This window comes from Sander vitreus, chromosome 16, assembly GCF_031162955.1.
Source record: "Sander vitreus isolate 19-12246 chromosome 16, sanVit1, whole genome shotgun sequence".
Lineage (NCBI taxonomy): Eukaryota > Metazoa > Chordata > Actinopteri > Perciformes > Percidae > Sander > Sander vitreus.
In genome coordinates this window covers 8,919,601-8,942,756 of record NC_135870.1, presented here as the reverse complement: position 1 = coordinate 8,942,756, position 23,156 = coordinate 8,919,601, and the positions used below count along the sequence as shown (strand labels likewise).

General features: G+C 42.0%; 1 protein-coding gene across 3 annotated transcripts in view; it reads right to left on the bottom strand.

Moving 5' to 3' along the window:
* garnl3 (GTPase activating Rap/RanGAP domain like 3) overlaps window positions 1-22,677 on the bottom strand; it is an 83,290-nt gene extending 60,613 nt beyond the window's left edge. For all 3 annotated transcript variants that reach the window (XM_078271090.1, XM_078271094.1, XM_078271091.1), the window contains exon 1: window positions 22,509-22,677. In XM_078271090.1, coding sequence (XP_078127216.1) covers window positions 22,509-22,606 — 98 coding nt within the window. In that variant the 5' untranslated portion in view covers window positions 22,607-22,677. The remainder of the gene's footprint in view (window positions 1-22,508) is intronic.
* Between the last annotated feature and the right edge of the window lie 479 nt (window positions 22,678-23,156).

Here is a 23,156-nt window from a genome sequence, read left to right as displayed (position 1 = left end):
GCCTTCCTTCACAGACCCTGGCCCACTGTGAGCTAGATGGAGCTCCATCACGGCCGGCAGCCCGCGGCACTCCATATCCGCGCACTCCATACCCGCGCAAAGTCACTGTTTCTGTCCCCTCTTCCTGCTAAATGGCCGGTGTGTGTGAGTGAGAGCGCGGTCAGCGAGCTTGTTACGCCCGCAATCTCTTACCACAGGTTCCAGTTAATCTTATAGTGAATATGTGTGTTGAGTTATTTAAACAAATGATCGGGGAAATAAACGCCTCTTGTCCACGAGTGAGCTGGACGGAGCTCTATCAATGAGAGCTAGCTTGCCTCCTCCTAACAAGACCTCTGAAATTCACAAAAATGCATTAAATTGAAATTGGACAAAAGTGTTAGCTAAGCTTTGTAAGACCTTAGGGTAGCTGTGATATACATGCCGTGACGAAATTCAAACTGTAAATATACTATAGTTATGCCGGCAGCTGGCCCCGAGCCCTGGTACTCCAGTAACCCAGAAACGCTGACGGGCTGCCGCTTTCTCGTCAGACTGTGTGGAGCTCCTGAAGTCCGACACGTCTTACCAAATTTGCAATTAACCATCAATTTTCGTAAAACGGCCCATATTTGAGCTTTATATAGGTGATTTCTCGCATAAAAAAGTCTCCGAATTTAGTAACGAAATAGCAGACAAACAATGTATAACATTGCAGTGTCTGAAATATGAGACCTGCTGTCTCGTCTCCAATGTATGTGTATGTGGTTTGCTCAACCAATCAGCGCGCAGCTCATCTAAATATTCATGAGCATATCATATTTGGAAGAAAAGCTCTTGTTCCAAATAGAGCCATATTCACAGGGTAGTTTAGAATAGCACTCGGGCCATTTTCAGCCCAACCAATGTTACATACCGTATTAGGAGACCTTAAGGAACAGTGTGAAATACCCTATATAATCATTCTATCACCCCTTTAATAAGTTGTTAAAGGAATACGCCACCGTTTGTTGAAATAGGGTTATTCACCATCTCCTCTATATTTATATAGGTGGGCAAACGCATTTTTGTCTCAGTGCATGCATTGTTTTAGTCTGGCAGCGCCGGTGATAGCTTAGCTTAGCGTAGTCAATGGAATCCTTTGTTGCCGGTTAGCATGTCGTGATTAAAAGTGAGCCAACAACAACAAAAAACAACCCAATTACTTATTGTGGCCTGCGTATTCACGAGTACAACTAGCAATGCAGATTAAGACTAGACGATTTCCTAGGCAGATATTGATTTGGGACTGTAATCTAACATTTCTCAGGAGAAACGGATCTTTATTTGGCCTCTCAGATCCTCAACAATCAATCAGTGTAATGTTCTCTCCGGGGCCTACCCATAATCCCACTCAACAGCAGGTCCAGGCAATGAGGTCATTCATCGTCCCTCTATATCTCACACTCTCTTCTTACCTCTTGAAAATGCAGTTTCCTGCTAATGACTTAACACTCGTGGTGTGTTTGGTCCAGGAGTCACAACAGATGTGAGACTGCAGTTTATTACACTGCTGCCACATTTATGAAGTGAGTGATGGCGTGCCAAACAAATATCCATGCTTTTATTTTGTTGTCATTGACCTGACTTCCTGATTGTCTGGGGTCCCACAAACCCCAATACTGTATGTGTGAAAATAAACAAATCAACCTAATGTTTCACTTTTAAATATTTGTTCTTCTTCTGGCCTTATTAAAAACTCAATACTCAATACTATTACTCAATACTTCATAATAATATGAAAGTGGTGACCCTTTCATATTCCACAAACTGGGTTTGCACATTTGATGAAGGATATATGGAAATTATCATAAAGTATTGTTACTAGAGAACAGATGTTAGCTTATTATGGATATATTGGTATCACTGAAAGAAATTGCAGTACAGATATGCCAAACTAGGTTTAAGTTAAATTAAAAACAGTGTCTCCATTACATAATTTGTCCACCAGTGAGCTCTGACTGATATTCCACTGTAAAATGTTCTGCTTAGTACATATATAGTTAGTACATATATCTCAGTCTCTACCAACTCCTGAGGGAAATATCTGTCTCTTTAGCTGTGAAATGCTTCACTATGTTAACCAGATAGTCGCCAACTGTGTCTGTCTGCTGTTTGATGTTGAGCAGGGAGTGTACAGTGCATTTCTTTCATTTTTTTGTTGTTGCTGAAAACAGCTGCCTGCTGTAACCGAAAATGATGCTATGAGAGTGTTGAGAGTGAACTTATTCAAATATTTGTATTTGGTTTTTCACTCCATAAAGACATTTTGACACAAGAAGGACAACACTGGTTATCCAGCACAGATACATGCATATAAACATATCAGGGCTGCATCGATACACAATAAAGTCTGTTAAAATGAATGTCAAAATAAATAAACTAGCTAGCAGAGTTGAGTTTGTGTTCAACAAAAATAACAACGGTTGCCAGACCCTATAAAACTTTTGGCAAGAGCCTAGGATGGCGTGAGCGGTGAGAGTGAACTAAAGCAGTGAAGTTGGACAGCTAAACAACGATCTAAAACTCAAGCTTCGTTAAGTCGAGAGGAGCTGCAGATCCTGGTGATAATTCTCTGTAGGTTTGTTACTACAAGCAAGTCCTTGTCACATTATTTTCACACTGTCATTTAGAAGAACATCAAATCTAGCAATTTTAATTATCATGGTGATACAACGGTAATTGTGTTTCGTTTAAGCTGTTAAAAAGGCTCCGGGGTCTCCAGAACCTCAAACAGAACATGTTTGATGGAACACAAGATGTTACACATAAAGAAAACAGTGGGATGTGGCAAAAACATGACACACACACACATGGAATGTGAGCTTAGGTAAATCTGATACCTTCACAATAGCCTAGCCACTGCCTGTGTCTCCAGCTCAGTCACACACACACACACACACACACACACACGAAAGAGTGCAGGAATGCACGGCTCAGGCTACACGGCACTCAGCTGCTCATCAATTTTTAATCAGTAGAAACCCCCCTCTGTGGCATGCCACACCACAGGAAAACACCTAAAGCTACAGTACCAACACACATGGCATTTACTCTCTCTGAATGTGACTTCCTTTAAAAATAACTGTTAATAACTGTTGAAATGCAGCACAACAGCCTTCAGGTAAAAGAATCCTTTTTTAAAAGACACCACTGAAAATAAAACCCTTGTCTTTTCACGTCAGGATCAAGTTACAAACAATCAACCTGTGATACCTGAACACCCCCGTCCCTAATTAGAGCCCCGAGGCCACACACACACACACACACACACACACACACACAATCCCATTGTCACACTTTGACACGCACTGCCCACATGGCCTTTGCATAAAGGCGTCTGTTTTTTTAACGGTTGCCTGTGAAGCCAAAATGTAACAAGGGAAGTCAGAAAGGGAAGACCAGTTTGTTAATGTGGCCTAGGAGCTACATTATCCTCCTAAATGCATAACAAAGCTGCCATGAGAGAATGTGGCAGGGGCCCGCTCCATGTGACAAATATAATCCACTGATTCCTCACAATGGAAAAGAAGACACAAGAGGTGTTTGTGTTTGAGTCTTTCCCGATGTCTCCCTTCATCTCCACTGATCTAAGACAAAGTGTTAAATGATCTCATGAATATGGCTACATAAAACATTTTTTTTTCCATTATTGATGAATTTGGTGATTATTTTCTCAATTAAATCGCCCTTAAAATGTCAGAAAATAGTTGCCACCACCATAAACCAGAGCCCAAGGTCTTTAAATAGACCAGCACATTACAACCCAAAGATATCTGCTATCATAGCAGTCTAATTAAAAAGAAAAGAAAAGAAAAAGAAAAGGGAACCAGTGAATATTTGGCACAAAAAAAACAAAACTTAATGGACTACTAATCTGTAAATCAGCTTGTCGTTAAAAGGTGACATATTATGCTTTTCCGTGTATGTCATATCTACAATGTTATAATGTTGGATTTTCATCTTAAACGTGGCCCAAACTTCAAATAATGAGGTAAACTAACTCCTTTTTTGAGGCATCAAACACCACCACTACCTCCAGGGTCACACTTCCACCAGAGGACCCCCCTCTCAGTCTGACAGCAGCTGAGGTGAGGATGACACTGCAGAAAATCAATCCCCGCAAAGCTGCAGGCCCCGATGGGGTCCTGGGCCGGGTCCTGAAGGACTGCGTGTACCAGCTGTCAGATGTCATGACGGAAATTTTTAACAACTCACTCTCCCAGGCCACCGTACCAACGTGCTTCAAGACGTCCACCAACGTCCCTGTGCCAAAGGCCGCCACAGTGTCCCGTCTAAATGACTACCGCCCGATCGCTCTCACACCAATAGCAATGAAGTGCTTTGAGAGGCTGGTTATGTCGCACATAAAAAAGTCCATCAACATAACAGCTGACCATCATCAGTATGCCTACAGGCGGAACCGCTCCACAGCTGACGTCATCGCTGCTGTGGTCCACAAGTCCCTCACACACCTGGAGAACAAGGACTCCTACGTGAGGATGCTCTTCTTGGACTTCAGTTCTGCTTTTAACACAATCATTCCACAGACACTGGTGAACAAACTGGCAGCACTAGGTCTAGCTCCATCGCTCTGTAACTGGATCTTAAACTTCCTGTCCAACAGACCCCAGTCTGTAAGGGTTAACAACACCACATCATCATACATCACCCTCAACACTGGCTCCCCCCAGGGCTATGTCCTCAGCCCGCTGCTCTACACACTGCTCACACATGACTGCAAAGCTCACTATGACAGCATCCTCATAGTGAAGTTCGCAGACGACACTGCAGAGGTTGGGCTTATCACCAAAGGGAACGAGTTAGCATACAGGCAGGAGATGGATGGACTGGAGCTGTGGTGCAAGGAGGACAACCTCATCCTGAACACCACCAAGACCAAGGAGATAATTGTGGATTTCCACAAGACCGGCACTGCCCCCCCTCCTCTCCGCATCGACGGTGCAACTGTGGAGAGGGTACCTAGCATCAGATACCTCGGAGTACACATCTCCAACACCCTCACCTGGCACCACAACACCTTGACCACCTTAAAAAAAGCACATCAATGCCTTTATTTCCTGAGGAAGCTGAAGAAGGCAAGGCTGGATATCAACATCCTCAGCTCCTTCTACAGGTGCGTGGTGGAGAGCACCTTGTCCTCCTGCATCACTGTGTGGTATGGCAGCTGCACAGTGGCAGAGAAGGAGATGCTGCAGAGGGTGGTAAGGTCTGCACAACGGACCATCGGAAGCGACCTACCAGCCCTCTCAGACATTTACACAAGCCAAGGCAGGGACAGAGCGACCTGCATCATGAGAGACTCTACCCACCCTGCAAACAGACTGTTTTCCACCTCCCCTCAGGCAGAAGGCTGCGTAGCATCCAGGCAAGGACCACCAGGCTGAAGAACAGCTTCTACTCGGATGCGGTCAGACTAATGAACTCCTCCACACTACCATGCCTTTGAGTCTTCTCAAGAAATAGCACTGCACTTTATTTGTTTACTTACTTGCTGCTATTCTGATACTGTCTTTGTAAATTATTTTATTTGTAATTGTTTTAAGTAGGCTTATGAAGGAATGTTTTTAATTATTTATTAATCACTATAGTAGTTGGTCAGCACGGAGACCTGAGTTCTTATTTCGTTCTCATCTGTGTTGTGAGAATGAGAAATAAAGTATCTATCTATCTATCTATCTATCTATCTAAACGTATTTTAGACAAATTCATGTGAGCTAAATCGTTCAGATTTCAAACAGTTCTGAACTCTCCGGTTTCAACAGTTTTTTCTACTCTCGGCTAAGGCTATGTTTAGACGGAAACGATCTGAAGAGAAAATGCAAAAGTGGCGTTGCGTTCACACTTTTTATTCCACGTTTAGACGAGAGTTTTGGGGGGGAGATCTGGTGACGCAAAAGTGTGTGAAATTCGATGTAGCATGCACGCCAGGCGTCTAGGTGGCACTGCCACACAACACCACCAAGGCTGCGTGCCTACGCAGAACCTTCCTTCTACTTCTCTCCTTAGTAGCGCTAAACCAAAACAACAAAGCTTGTCTGGAAAAGACGAGGAGGTGGAGTTGCATGTTTGTCTGATGATGACTGGCACAGTCGACCGTGATGAGCCACAGCACAGCACCCACGGGAGCACTACCAATATCCTGAGCCTCGCAGCCCTTCAGCCGCTGCTTGAGAGCGAGAAGCAGCGGGCAGAGGAGGCTGAAGCAGACCCTCCTCTGCCCGCTGCGCCCCTCTCTCTCTCTCTCTCTCTCTGCAACATTGTAGCCTACTCTGGCTCAAATGAATAGCCTACATATGGTCATCAAACTATAACAACCTTATCCACATTGTCGAAATCATTTAAATATTGAGCCATTACACTGAAAATCTCCATAACAGACTACCTGGACGCCTTTTTCTCGTCTCTCTCCACACCACTGTCTTCAGACTTTTGCGTTTTTACCCTTTTTGAGGGAAGATTTCCACTCTGGAGGGTGGTTTCACTTCTTCCCAAAACGCTGTCGCCGTATAAACGAAAGGCACATCCGATAAAATATTTTTTCGTTTTATGTAGTATTTGGTTTAAAAGCCATTATTATATATTTTTGACTGTAGAAAGTGATGCTATATTCCATTAAGGCTTAATACAGTCACTGCAGCTGACCTGTCGCGCGCCAATGTGACGTCAAAATGACGTAGATCTCGCTGGCGCACCAGGATTTTGAGTGCGCAACCAGAGGGCAGAAACAGGAAGCATGGACGAGTTTGAGGGCAACCGGATGCCAGGACTACTGGGTTAAAATTAGTTACTTTATGGTGAATGAAAGGCTTGATCCGATGAAGTAGGTCATCGAATCAAATCGAAACATTGACATCAATGCTGCTGCCAGTTCTGCCATTGTTTATCTTTTTCTAGTCCATAGAAATAGCAAAGTCGGTAGCCTTTCCTCATTAGCGACACCTCTGTTCAGGAGAAGACTGCAACTAGTGTCGCGACCGCCACGCACGAGTATAAATAGTTACAGTGCTCCCATGACGTCACATTTGCGCGCGCCGAGTATACCGGACACCTTAGTCTCCACTGCTAACTATAGTAGCTACATGGCTAACGGCAGTAAATAATTTCATCTGGGCTGCCAATGTTGTCAAATTCACCCCAATTCCGGGTTGCACTACCGCGGAAACATGTCCGATTGGGTAGGGTTTGGTTCAGAAGCCTTTATCTTTGTGATTTTTAAACGGTGGAAAGTGCTGCTTTGTTCCATTACAATCTAACGTTAGCATCGTGATAATTAGCCTAACTAGCTACATGCTAACGCGACATAGCTGTAATCTTGGGCAATGCTAGTAATTTCCATAGACAGTATATAAGAATGGACCAACAGATCCCGTTGCTCTGGATGGAGACCAGTGAAGGATATTACTGCGCAGCCTCCAACTGAGAGAGACGACGTAAATGTACTGTGAGCAACCTGTCTGAAAGTTGTAAGTCTTCTGGTAGCTGTGCCAAGAGAAATCTCAATCATTCCCAATCTTGCAGAGACGGAGAGCGTAGGTATATGTAAAGAGATAACATGGACACAGGCTAATTAATTATTATTATTATTATTATTATACTAAAATGCTAGTTAACATTAGTAATTACACTTAATCAGCTAATGTGAGACGAAACTGCCTGCACGCTTCTCCTGTACTGTACGGTAATTTCTCTACTGTGCGACAGTAAGTCGCGTGGTTATGACACAATTGTTAGCCTATTTTTACAAAAACGTCTACTACAGAGCCATAACAGGAGGTACAAGGTAATGGAGCCTTTTATACATTGTCGTGTTTCTTTAGAAATAAACAATGGACAAATATAGTCTTAAAACGCTTCAGATGTAAAGTTATTCGCTGTCAAAGTGGCGCCAAAATGAATGGCAGTCAATGGAATGCTAATGGGAGGTGATGGCTTGTTAGCATCAAAATGGCGCCATAGGAGCTACGCGGTCCGAGGAGCTTACCCCCTTGATTTTTTCCTTCTTCTTCTTCTTCTTCTTTCTTGCCAGTCAGAGCAGACTGGGTTTTTCGGGAGGAGGGATTAAAGAGACAGGCGCTCCTACAGTGCGTCTCATACAGAGGGTGAATACAGGGGCAACAGCCATGGGCAGTATGAGAAAAATAAAGTGTTGTTTTTTACATTAAAGCATGTAAACATGTTCTAGTACAAACAATAAATGCAAGTATAATCCTGAAAATGCTATATAATAGTTTATATACATATTATGCTCATTTTCAGGTTCATAATTGTAATTTGAGGTTGCATCAGAATAGGTTTACATGGTTTAATTTTCAAAAAACACCATATTTTTGTTGTACTGCACATTGCTGCAGCTCCTCTTTTCACCCTGTCAGGTCTCAGTTTTAGCTACAGAGTGAGACCTCGCAACTTCTGTAACATCTTTGTTGTCTACCGCACATGCGCAGTAGCTAGGTAAGGAGTGCATCTGTTTCTGCAACTTCGGCCTGTACAAGGCAGGATTAGCCAGGAGACTTCTTCCAAATGAGGGCGCACTTCCAACTTTGTGTGGAATACCTGCAGAACAGGGACATGCAAGTAGTTCTATACAATTTATTTTGTAGATTAGGGTGAATTTGTGTGTGTTGTAGCAGTGCTTTGCCATTGAGAACGAGCTAGCATGCTAGCGCTAGCATGCTAACAGTTAGCCCCCTAGGCCCCTCGTCTCCTCTCAGATTTTGAACAGCTCACCTGGAGACTGAAGGCAGGACACATTCAGAAACCCGTATCTCACTCAAAACAGCATGGATGTTTTTTTTGTTTTTTTTAAGTTTGTATGCATGTGGAAGCACCAGAGACACAAATTAACACCCCAAATCCCAGAAAAAGAAGAAAAGTGTTTTTTCAGACAGTCAAAATTAATCATGTCATATCCCAACGTTTAGTTTGTGACATGGGCGTTCCACAAGGACCCTTACTTTTTTCTTTTATACATCAATGATTTCCCTCGAGTGTGTAAACACTCAAAATGCTTACTGTATGCTGATGATACTGTGATTTTTCTTGCTGATTCAAATCCTAATGTCATCAATTCCAAATTATCATCTTATTATCATTATCTTCACCTCTTACATGATTGGTTGAAAAAAAACCACCTGACCATAAAGAAAAGTTCAGTAAAGAAAACTGAATGTATGTATTTTCATTCACCCAGAAAAAGTCTTTTTACTGATTTTATTACTTTTGCAAACCAAGATCTTGTCGTCACAAAGACCTACAACTACCTTGGTGCGCTACTTGATTCACACCTTACATATCGGGAACACATTTCTAAATTAACAAAAAAGTTGAATCAGAAACTCTGTGTGTATAACAAGATTAGATCATATCTTTCCTTTTCGGTTTCTGAAACCTATCTACATGCCATTGTGTTTTCAACAATGTCCTACTGTCTTCCAATCTGGTCTCTTACCACTAAGGACATTACTGAACCAATAGCACGACTATACTACCGAGCACTTAAGATCCACAGTAATCTTCCAAAGTGATCTCATCATTGCAGTGCGCTCACACGCACAAATGCTTTGACTTACCAGAACTACGTAAACAGCCATGCTATTGCATTTTATTTTCAGATTCAAAATAGCTCTTTACCAGCACTTACAGTTCTTCTTCCGACACACAATATGAGACAACTACGCTTCACTAGGTCAGCTTCACAGGCACTCATTCCAGTTCCCCCATACAAAAACAACTACGGTCAGAAATCCTTTTTCTATATTTACACCAAAATTTGGAATGGCATTCCCCATCACATTCGAACATTATCATCCATCACATATTTCAAAAAGTCATATAAACTATTTCTTCTTGATAGTCATATTTGCACACACTGATTGTTCATGTATTGTTTTTAGTCTTCTTTTTTCGTATTTAATGTTTTATTTGTTGTATCTGTCTAGTCAGTAATGTCCTGTATAAATGTGCCGAAACGGTGTTCATTGTTCTATGTTGCTGCAGAACAGGAACCTGCTGTAAACCAGTTTTTAAACTGAGTCAGGCCCGTTTATTGTAACTTAATTGTTGCTTTTAAATTTTCCTGTATAATAAATTAAATTAAATGAAAAAATTAATTTTGGCCGGTTTGACATGTATAATTGGCGGGGCGGGCACTGCCGGCACACGGACTCAAATGACCCATCTGATTGGTAGAGTGCTAACCCGGAAACGGGGAGCGGAATGAGCATGACTAGAGTCTCTCAAAATCTGACAAAAATCTTTTAAACTGACCTTTGTCGATCTGAAATGAAGACAGATTCAGCTGCATGGCCTATTTCTCGCTTAAAATGTTTTCAGAAACACGTTTCGGTGAACTATTTCAGTACAATATGAGATTGTATTCTGAACAAGCTGCCATGAGAGTCTGTCTTTGAATTTCCGGAGAAACCAGACACACGTGATGCATTCGTCCAATAGGCTGCCGGTTTTAATTTTTGGGCAACAATACAGATTAGCGCCGCCTGCTGTTATTGAGACGTGTTAGGTCTCGTTGCTTTGGTGTGTTCCGAGGCACTTTTTTGACCAACTCGGGGAGACTGATCAGTCCAACTGCCTTTTCTGCCGAGGGTCGGCCATCTGGTCAGTGTGTCTGCAGCTTAAGAGCTCACGAAAGCGGAGCCTGCGAAAGGAGAACCCAAAGCACGACGGCGGCGAGGGAAAAGTCGGTAGTGAAATGCAATGGCAAATTTCCCATTCATTGAGTAAAAGGCCAAAATGCTTCTACCTCAATTATAGTGCCCCCTAAAGGGCGATCATCACCAAATCTGGTGTACAACCGCAGAGTGGCATGTCGAACAATAATCTCAAGTTTTGTGATGATAGCATTTACTGAGGCAGAGATATCGCCATTGCAAATTTTTCCCAATTAAAACGCATCTACGTTCATTATAGCGCCCCTTAACGGCCGATTTTCACCAAATTTGGTACAGAGGCTCGGAGTGGGATGTCGAACAACACTACCAAGTTTAGATTTTTCTGATACCTATTAATTTGGCCGAGATATGCTAAAGTTCGTGTTTTGTGGCTAGCTACAAAAATTAGTTTGCTTGTAAATTGCAAATAGTTTAACGTAATAAAATTCTTTTGATAACTTTTGGTCAGGTCCATCTGGAGATGCTACATACCAAGTTCCGTGCCAATAGGTTGCACGGCCTAGGAGGAGATAGAAAAAGTTGGTTTTGGCATTGGAAAATGGGTGCGGCCTATATCATCAGATTCAGCTCGATGCAAAGAACACATGGAAAGTTTTTCTAATGTGCGATGTGAAATGTGGGAGTTGTAGGCAAAAACACGTTTTACATCATTATAGCGCCACCTAGTGGTCCATATGTGTACTTTTTGGTATGTGAGGTCCATGAACCATTGTACATCTACACTGTAAATTTGAAGTTGCTCACATTAGTGTAAGTGGTGAATCCAAACCTGGGTCCCATAGACCACGCCCACTTTGACGAATCAGTACCTCACTATAGGCGTGGCCTCAGGAATGGCCCTAGATGATACCCTCAAAATTTCGGAAATTTCGTTGCCATGCAAACGCGGTTTCCAGCCCCCTTGGGCTTGGACCCCTAATAATCCCACAAAGAGAGTGTTTGCTAGCAAGCACAAGCAAACATGGAGGTAGGTCTCAAATTCTTCCAAAAATCTGCTTTGCAAATGTTTGAGGAAGTAAAAGCATGTGACAATTTTTTGGGGCTTTAAGGATACACACATTCTGGTGAGAAACAGTGAATGTAAACATACCTTAGTTTGTTTTAATCTGTAAACCACCTAGTCTGCCAGAATCTACTGCAAGGTGTTTAAATTTATTATGACAAAAAGCAGAAACTCTCCATTCTTTGATTATTTTTGTTTCACCAGTATTAATGACAAAATGATCCAACCATTATTCTTCCGGCTGGATAGCGCCTTTTATTTAAATGAGCATTCCATTTGCACATGGATTAACTCAACTCAAACTACAGTATGTGTCAAATTTTGCATTATGTCATGAAAACAATGGAGTGCTGTTAAAGCAAACCTAAAGGGTTCACACACCCTCAAATGCAAGCTTCCATTATGCTAAATAACCAGTGAGCCTGGTCTTTTGGATCTATTGAGGGCTTAAGCATTAGGTAGGAGGTAAAACAAAAACTATAATCCTCAATCTTCAACTCTTGTAGATGCAAGTGTGTGGGACCCAGCAGTGATAGTCTATCCCAGGATTTGCATTCCCCAGACAAATTGAACTTCAAAGATCAGGTTATAAATGTAGGTGTAAGCATTATAGTGTGTCGGTTTAATCTATGTGTCCATGCCAGGACGGGTTGTAGTGCACAAGTGCACAAGTGCACTAAACGCAAGTGTGTATGCACATGCACTCGCACGCTAGCCTCAGCAGTTGAAGCCTGTGAAGCTGCATGACGCGGATCAGGAGCTCTTGACTCAATAGTGTGCTAATCCCTCAGAGCTATGCTGACTTCTCTCTGGACAGTTGCCACTCCGGCCCTTTAGTCTCACCAAGTAAGCCATGTCTGACCACGGCACCTTTCCCACACGTAGGATAAATAAAGCCTTGATTACTTTGTGTGAGCGTACAATGTGATTAGATGTGCAGCTACAGACACTGCACCCCATTGGATCCAATGGGAGTCATAGATGTATGAAAATGAGTAACAACACACAATGCAATGCAAAATGTATAACACACTACTAAAAGCAGTCATTGATGAAGCTTAGATTCCTGGATAATATGTAACCTGGAGGAGGAAGCAGTAAATGGCTTCATTTGAATATTACATGATTCAACCTGCACCACGATGGAAAAATAAAAGCAGCTAAATGGTGAGTTCAAGAAGATATTTAGCTTAGACAGATATTTACTCAAGTAATGTATTTAAGTACTACTGGGAAAAACAACGGGCTGGGATTGCCTCCACATGGCTCTCACAGACCTTTCCCCAATTCTTGAAATATCTATGTTTTTTCATGGCCACATGCACTAACACGCACACGCGTCCGGACCAGCTATCAAAACAAAGAACAGAGAAGCTTGCATTACACCACACACAGAGGGAGTGTGACATCATTCTCTGATCAGGATGCCATTACTTCACTATATCTTTACAAAGCAAATACTGTATTTGTTTGCTGCTCTATTAATTTTTATGAATGTCGAGTACAGTCCCTTCAAGTAAAGGATCCAAGTACTTCTTCCACCTTTGATTTCTGGTGAAAACGAACAACTGACTCTTTTATGAGTTCAAACCTCTAGATGTACATTTCAATGAACAGTCAGTATAGTGCTTCTTTGACGGTTAAGATAGTCATTTACACACATACGTACATCCTCACTGCAGATGATTTGGATTCAGACCTTGGCCTCTTTGTTTCTAGCGTGCATCCTAAATGCCAGCAGGTCACCACGTGGCCTCAGTGAAATGTCACCGTGTCAGGCTGCAGCGATTGATGATGGCACTCTCATTAAATGTGATCAGGTGAATTAACCTTTTGTCTGTAACGATCAGACTGGTTCTGGACACCACCCTGCCCTTCGCCTTTTGGCTACATGTTGTGCGTGTGTGTGTGTGTGTGTGTGTGTGTGTGTGTGTGTGTGTGTGCTTTTGTAAAGTTTGTTTTGACACTGACAATGCACTTTAGTCCTGAAAAAAATAAGGGATGCATTAGTACTTGTGGGCAATAACGACAACTTCCGTTGTTCCAGAACACAAAGAAACACAGTGGGTTTGTTGTCTATGTCTGGATAAAACCCTCAGCTGGAGCTACTTGAGTCCACCTGCTCTGCACATAAATGTCACTACTTCTTACAGTTTTTTCCAATTGCTAAAACACAATTTTGCAAACTAGGCTGGTTTTATCAAAATACTTAAAACAATTCACGAAACCACACACCCAAACTGCAAAATACCTCATATACCCTGCAAAATGAAGCACTGCAACCAAAACTACATATAGCATTATCAAAATCAAACTTTTGCACCTTTTGCATGTGCCGTTTTGAATTGCAAAATGTATGTAAAGCAGAAAATGTGTTTAGACTTTTGGAGACTTGAGAAGAGGTTTTGCTCTCTGTGTGTCAGTTTAAATAATTGTGCTATGCATGTCATTTTAGTGTGTTAGCAATTGGAAAAAAATTGTAATGCACCTACTCCTTCTAGTGGAAAAGTATGAATGACCGCTGTACTGTACCAGGCATGTCATTTTTATACTGTTTCAACTGCTTAAAAAACAACTCACACTTTGAATTTTTCTGCAGCTAATCAAGTTTGATTTCCTCAGAGCTGTACTCATATTAAATGAAAAGATCCAAAGTGTGAATGCTTTTTCTTGAATTACATTTTTACAACCACTTACCTCCACCATATGGTAACATCACTGCTTTTAACAGGTAGGGTCTGCCCTCTTGTGGTTATACCTTTTATTAGAATTACATGAGAAAATAATGGATTGTATATGACTTGCGAGTTTACAATATATATTATTTATCATTTCATCATGTATAGGTAATATTAACCATCTACTGCATGAATTTACATTATATGTTACACCCTATTGTGTGGAAGGTTGGGATCTTCTGATCATCAATCAATTGAATTTAAAAATGTAATATTAACCCCGCCTGGATATTTTTTGTTGCCTCAGGGCACCAATGTTCAATAAGGGAATAACAACTCTAAAAAAAAGTATTTGTAATGATGATTTATGTAGAACAACATGTGACATATGCTTTAGAAATGACACTTGTTTTTTTTTTTATTAAGTACTTTAGTAATTTTTTAACATAATATGTTTGGAGTCTCTTTTTGGTTGCCTTGGCAAAAGAAAAAACAATGCATGTCATTGTATTCCTTACTTCCACCCTACAATTCACAAAAAGCTGTTTAAATAATATCATACTGTATATGGCAAATATGAATCATTCTTGGCTTGAGATTTATTGAATTTTTAACAGCTCATGTAGGTGTGGTTTCTGTGTGTTGGCTCTAGATTGGTGAAACCTACATAACTACCTCTAAAACCTGATTGTTGGATCTGTTGTAAGGGTCCTAAAGACTTGGTGGTGCTTTGTGGAACCCAAGTGCAGTAGAGGGATTAGTGAAGCCTGTCACTCACTACTGGAAGATGTATTTACTTGTGCATGTGCTCACATTTCCTGTAAATGTGCACCTGTGTCTTCTACATCACAGTGCTTTTTGAGTTTTACAAAAAAAAAAAAAAACTGAAAGCTGATGGAAAAGTAAACGCAGACTTATTTCAGAATGGCTCAGAAGAAATAGCAACATGTAATATAATCTATATACTATTGTGAATGTAAGAGGCCTACAGTTGGGGAAACTCCCTGTGAGCTGTTTTTTAAAGAATGTCCACACTTCAACAACTTAATTTGAGCCACATATTTACAACCTTTGTTGAAAATAGACCCTTCTTCGATGTTTCTACATATACTTTCAATCTGCCCTTCCATCTCTTTCGTTCTTTCTTTCTGTTGCTTGCTCTCTAACCAAGAGGAGGTTTTGGCTGGCCTCCCTGAAAAACCGCAGGGTAAAAATGTACAACAGTAACCCTTCACAGGCTCCATTTCCTCCTCTGTCTCTCCTGGATCGCTCTTTAAGGGTTATGATGGGGGCAGTGGGCTGGTGTGAAGCAGCCCCACAGTGTACACACAGACTGTCCCCATACTGTGCAGACTTCCTTTGATCTTACATACTTACAACACACACTCACTTTCATTTTGCGTCATCCTTGACAGTGACCCGTGGAAAAAAGGACGTTTATACAACTTTGAGAAAAAAGGAAACACTCCCCAGAATAGGAGTCTTGTATACATCTCAACCGATAGCTTGCGTTAAGTAGTCTACAACTCGCTCTGCGCTGGGCTTATTCCAGCCAACTATAATGGGAAATGTTTTTCCAAACTCCAAGCTTTCCCGGAGCAGTGCACAGTGCATTTTAATGTGTAGGTATGTGTCTTAAAGCCCTAAATGGGAGCAGATGTTTCAGTCGAAGAATAGAAGTTTACATAGGGCTATAATCAAGTGAGGGGTTTTTCTTTCCTTTTTTTGTTGCATTTTTTCTTCCAGTAATTTGAATCTATTTTTCTGTCTAAATGATCCTGGTGCGCTGCATTGTGCGCATGGCTGAACTGTGCTGGGTTATGCTGAGCTATGCAGCCACATATGGGAGTGATTACAGTCCAGTGTTTATCAGACCTCACTGAGGGACTGACTGTAAGGCTGAGTAGAGCAGAACCAGCCTTGCACACTATTTCAATTTCCCCATTACAACCTTCTATGGAAATCAGACAATTGATATAATATTGCATGCAATCCGTGCATGCAATCATAACTCCTGGGAACAACCTCTTTTTTTTTTTTCTTTTTTTTTTTTTAGAGCTGAAACGATTATACATCAAAGTCTGTTTACAGGTCTTTGGGAGTACTGCTGCATATGTAAAAACAGTTGTGTAACACCTTTTGTGGCTCCAGACGGAGCTGTGTGAAGTCTGATAAGCTGCCTGAGTGAGAAAGTGATGTCACCTGGGTCAGCGTGGGTTGGGCTAAAGAAGTATGAAATGAAAATGAACAAAAATCTGTGGTTGAAGAGTTCCAAAGAAGAGAGTTAACCAGACCTTTGTAGCCCACTCCTCATCTCTGCTTGAGGCTAGCAGCTTGGGGCTATGTTAGCCGCTACTAGCATAACCCACCCGGATCTCTAACTAATCATTCAGCGGTCCAGCTGCATTGTCGGTAATGTACTGGCCATCTTTTGGCAAGAAAAAAGAACTAATTATATATATATATATATATATATATATCTGGTTCTGCTGCATCAATCTAGATCCCTTTTATAAATAGTGTCCATCATGAGTCTGAAGTAAAACTCTAAATCAGTGGAGTACTCTTTTTGTAATTTTTTTTTTACAAAAAATGAGCGATTCCAGTTTCTCGAATGTGAATATTTCCTGGTTTTCTAGGAAGTAGTAAGTAGGAGTAAATATATGTGGGTTTTAAACTGTTAGTTGGACAAAACAAGACATTTGAAGACGTGACTTTTGGGTGGACAGGTGGAAGAAAAACGACAGCATCAGTCGTATTAGCAATCTTCCTAGTCTATATCCTCAACGTTCCACTTCCAGGATTGCTCCATTGCCGACGGAAATTCCGCCGGATTTCACTCCTTTAGGAAATGCCAATAAACCACAGCACGTTTTTCTCCCATCCTGGAATGCAGTGTGGACTAGCCAGATCCTCCTCTGAACTGCCGTGGTGGAGGAAGGTCTGGCAAAGCGAGACTACAATCCTCCCAAAACCGACATGTTTACATTCAAGTGACAAAGTCCTCTGGTGGCCATAGTACTTATAACTCCTGTCCGTCGGAAGCAAAGGAGAACGTCATGTGATGGTATCGTAGCGTGACAAAGACTTTTTTTTAACCATGATGACAAAAGTCCCCTAATCTTAATGAAGTAGTCATTTCAACCTAAACCAGGATGTTTCCCTAAACTTGACCAAATAGTCTTAAAACAGTGATTTGAAATGGTTTTGGAAGGCACCAACAAATGATGTTGACCTGCTGATTGGGGCGACGGATCAGAAAATGCTTCTGTGTTGGTAACAACAACGTATTTCGTCATTTAATGTGGAGGACTTGTTGACCAAACGATTAATCAAGAAAATAATCATTTGATTAATATAATGAAAATAACATTTTAGATGTCAAATTTAAAACACACTGCTTCTTCAATCTTTCGTGTCTAATGCAAACACACATCAAAACTACGAGGGTACAAATATGTTTGTGTGATATGCGTCTAACGTGTGTGAGAGCTAAATATGTTCACAGTATGCAAAGCAGAGAAGTGCCTTAAGTCAGCAAAAATGTCAGGAAGTCCATCAATTCAACTTGCCACTGTGTGCTTTATGACAGACTGTAACACAGAGGGAGACACCAGCAGCCCAGCCTAACACAACCACCTTCCCTCTGTCTGTTAGAGAGCACATCAATATGGCCCTTTCCGTGTACAATGTATTTTTAGATCTAAAAACATAAAAAACACATCTGACATTCAAAACATATGTTCTTTATTCACATTCTGCTTTAAAGCCTACTGTAAAAGCTTCACCAGTAAACCACAAAAAGGACAAACCCTAATACACATTTCCTTCTCTTTTTTTCTCTCTTTAAAAAAATGCACAAATGCTCCCTCACCCATCCCTTTACAAAGCACCTGAACGCAGCACTTCAGCTACATCTGGCTCCAGTCACAAAGCATTTTGGGATTGGCAGTGGGAGAGGTTAATGTAGACACTGATAGCATTTCAAAGCAAATGCACTTAAATAACTTGTGAAGGGAGAAGTTTAGGGAAAGAGGAGGATTTAAGTGAGTGAAATAGTCCGTCAGAGTTTTGGTGGCTGCAGCCCGCCGGGGATCTACAGTATATTTGCGCCGTTAATGCGGCCGCAGTTGCAGGGTGACGTTATCCCTGCTTTATGAGAAGCTTTTGCTCATGGTGGCATGCATGGATGGCAAAAGCAAGGAGGGACTGGACTGATTAATGAGCAGCACACATTTCCAAGCCAACTAATCCAGGCTGTCAAACCTTATCTCTCATTCCTACACTGTGAACAAGCAACTTATCTTAACGCATTTGGGAAGTCTACATTACAAAATTAAACCAGAGTAACATGTTCTATTCACACATTGCCCTGTGTTAGCCCGATGATAAATGGGCTTTTCTGCTCCCTGCCTGCGCACGCCTTTCCTTAAATGAACTACAAAAGGTCCTGTTATGGATTGACAAGTGAGCCCAAAGACAAACGCAATGAGGTTAGTTTCCACTGCATCAGAATTTGCTGATGTTTCCATTGAACTCATTAGAAAGCCTAGTGCTGGCTTTTTCAGATCTTTGATACTTGCATCATTTGAAATCAATCAATCTATCTTCCTCCTGTGGTTAGTGTTTGTATGTCTGCTGGTTCGTAGTATGTGTCATTGCCCGTTCATACTATTCCCTTGTCTCTCTGGCACTGTCTCTCAAGAGTTATGTTTGTTCTGCCAGTTTGTGGTCTTTCTGCCAGTGATTTCCTGGCTCCTTTAAGTGTCACCGTGTAGCCTAATCTCATTCACACACAATTAGCTGGGGTTGACTGGAAGAGATTTGAAGCAGACCAGAGCCAAGAGGTCAGTGACAGGCGGAGTTGATATGCTAGGCTACAATTGTTGTGGAAATTAATGGCAAAGGCACTAAATAGGTTAGGATTTGTTGTTCCTGGAGGACAACCAGACTCTCCTGTCAAGTTCAAGACTTAAGGGCAATGAACCTGCCTAAAGTTTTGCGTTTTTAATGTATAAGAAGCTCAAATTTCTTATTTTCACTTGATTTGATGGACAGTTTTTTTTTTTTTTAAATGGTCAAAAATCGATGCAGCAGAACCAAAATATTGTCTTTTATTCTACGCATTACACTAAACACAATTCAACTTGACCACCGACCGAGTTTAGTTGGAGATTCAAATGTGTAATGCTAGTAGCGGCTAATGTAGCCACAAGCTGCTAGCCTCAACCAGAGATGAGGAGCAGGCCTACAGAGGTCCTGTAAGCTCAATTATATTTAACTCCTTCATTTTCAAACTTGTAGTCTTCAGCTGCAACTGACGCTGCTGACTCATGTGACTCACTTGAGGTAATTTATTATATTTTGCACAGTTCCCTCAGGGGCCAAAAAAGCCATGTTTCATGTACGCAGCAGTACTCGCAAACATTGATGTGGAAAATCCGTGGATTTCCCTTTTAAGTCCTCACACACACACACACACACACACACACACACTACACACACTACACACTACAGTATTAACCACCTGCGACCAGCATAGCAGGGGAAAATGACAGAACAATTGGTTCCAGTACACCATATTCAGCTTTTCTGATTTCACCTGCAACGCTGCAGCAACCTGCTGTCAGTGAGAAGATCTGCCAACTGGCAGTCAGCTGGCTTTGTTAGATAAGGCTTAGTCACTACGAAGCAGTGTCCAGTCAGAAATAATCACGTGATGTGATGCATTTATCCCAAAGGAGATTAACGTGTGGAGATTAGCACAGACCATGAGAATTTAACACTATTAATTTCTCGTTAAGAATCGTATGGATTCATGACATACTCTCAGAGGTCTTCCACACCAGTAGTGGAAAGTAACAAAGAACATTTACTCAAATTACAATTACGTGATGCTTGTACTTGAGAGTATTTCCTTCTTTGACCTCTGACCTTGGTAGCAGAACTTTTCTTATTTCCTGCCTCATTAATTATCTCACGTCCCCTCAGATTTATCTTGTGACTGTATTGTGTACTGTAGGCTGGAGGAAAAAAAAGAGGGCAGATCAATGTCTAGATAAAACTACCTCATGACATACTTCCACAGGCAATCACATGGAAACACTTCAGCCATTGTGTGTGCGTGTGTGTGTGTGTGTGTGTGTGTGTGTGTGTGTGTGTGTGTGTGTGTGTGTGTGTGAGATCTATGTGAAAGCATGTTTCTAACATCCTGTGTGTCCTGTCTAAAGGTGTTGGGTCTGTTAGCTCATGCATCTATGCAGTACAATGAATTATACACAGACTTCTCAGCAGCAGCTTTTTACTTGAGTGTCTTTCATATTCCCTCAGTATAGCGGAGAATCTATTTCCCCCATGCAGTAGCACTTGAGGCTCGGCTCTGATTGATTGTCTGTTAAACTGCTAGTGTCTGAGAGACAGTCTGCCAGGAAGCCTCACACTGTGACTCTGGGCCCATGGAAACAGACAAGGAACAAGCTCCTTCAATACACAGGATAAATCAAGCTAATTAGAAGAGATGTGTAATTTGAAAGTAAGTGCTTGGCACAAAGCTGGCCAGATCTCACCCCTGCATGCACCCTGAATACATGCCTCTATTTGGAAAGTGGGACCTGGCAGCCTGGAGAGACATCTCCAACAGCAACAAGTCTCACTATTGCATACTGGGACAAAGTTATCAGCTATAAGGGCAATGAAGCAAGTTTCATTAGTAAATTTGCACTTCTTGTACACCTCCGCAGATTGACTGAAATAGCAAGAAATGAGAGTGGAGGTGGAAGTGGGATGGGGGGGGGGTGATGTAATCAGAACAATATTCTACAGACAATGTAATCAAGATAATGACAACTACGGCTACAGCGATAAGTGGATGGGAAAAAAATGAATCGGGAATTATTTTGATAATCAAGTCATTTTGATGGTTTCAATTTTCTGCTTTTACATGACAGTACATTGAATGTTTCTTTGGTTTGGACTGTAAATCAGACAAAACAAGACATCTGTTGTATGTCACCTTGTGCTCATATATGGTTTTGGTCATTACAGCGACACAATACTGGGTTACCTTTATCCAGTACCAATGGGTTATATTGTCCTGATGAAAACACCTCTAGGCTTTATCATTATGCTCTCACACAGGTCTTGACAAACAATCCTCAGCTAGGAAGTCTTGTGGAAAGTGAGCGCTTAAGAGGAAGGAAGTGGTGTGACACCAGCAAAAGTGAAAGCCTTTAAATCATACCAGCTGTTTACTGGTCCACACCACAGTACACAAACTGACAAATGACTTAGAGAAGGGAGTGAGCAGGGCAGGTTTTAATATCCAAACAGTTCGGGGACACACAACCGGTGTCATCCTGTTGGAGCTGCCAGAGGGCCACATATCTCAGACACCTCCAGGAGATTTGCCAAAAATCAGTGGTACCACGCTGAGAGGTCACATCAGTTGCACATTATGTGGTCACTATGAGACCCCATGCCATGTGTTAGTAATCCTCAGGAATTGTGATCTCACAGGTGTACAGCTGTGCCTCATAAGACTACAGCAGGTGATTTGATCCCCCCCCAAATAATCTCCTGTAGGTGGAATTAAAAACTGCATATTCTCAGCCCTCTATGGCGCATGATTTAACAGCATTGAGGCACTGCTGGACTGCCCAATCGAAACCAGATTTTGGGTATAAAATGACGATTGACTGCGACCTGCCACTAAGCAGCTTTGTCAACATTGCAGAGTCAGGTGCATACGAAAATGCATCCGTGCGTAACAGTTCCCACCACAGTCCGATAGGAAATGTGAGCGCACGAGATCAACAAAAGACATTGGGATGTTTTTTTGACAGAGAGGTGAACATCAAGAGGCGGTTTTACTGTATGACTACACTCTCCTTAGATGTATTATATGTTTTGGGGGCTCCTAATCTCTGCGCGCACACACAGCAGACCCTGGCTAAACCCCCAATTCACAAGGTGAAAGACACATTGTGTGGCTTCATATGTAAAGTGCCACTTCTATGAAGGAGATTACAGTTACTGTGGGGTAATCGCCCTCTTGTCCCACACAAAAATCGTCCCCCTTAAAAAAAAAAGAGGACCTACCTGGTAATCTCGAAGCTGCAACCTTTCCGAAGGAGCAAGGCTCTCTTCCGCATGATGCCTTTGTCTCTGCCGAGGTACACATTTTTATCTGAATTCATGGGTGCTGGGCGATCAGCGGAGCAGGTAGACTCGGAGAAACAGCAGTGCTTTTTTTCCAAGGGGAAAAAAAGTAAAAGGGAGACTGCGAGAGGCGGAAGGGAAAAAAGAGAAACGGGCTGGCCGAAAAAGAAGAGAGAAAAAAATACTTTGACGCTCGGTCCACCTCAGCGGAGCAAGGAAAGAGATCTTGCAGAGTTTCCCCCCTCAAGCTAGACAAAAGACTGTGTTGTTGGAGCTTTTATAGGTGCAGTGCATGGTGTTGGGGTTGGTGGTATCTCCATGCGGGCAGGCTGTAGAGGAGCTGCTGCTGTTGTCAAACTGAGCGCACTGTGCTGAGCTGTCTCCGCGGCTCCAGAGATCCTCAACAGTGGAGTCCACAGCGCTCCTTCAGCTTTAGCCCGGCACTGAGTGGCTGCTCGGCAATGACTTCATGAGACGAGAGAGAGAGAGAGAGAGAGAGAGAGAGAGAGAGAGAGAGAGAGAGAGAGAGAGAGAGAGACTGTATTTAAGCCTACAGTGACCTGTAAGACAGTGCTGTTATTTAGCCTA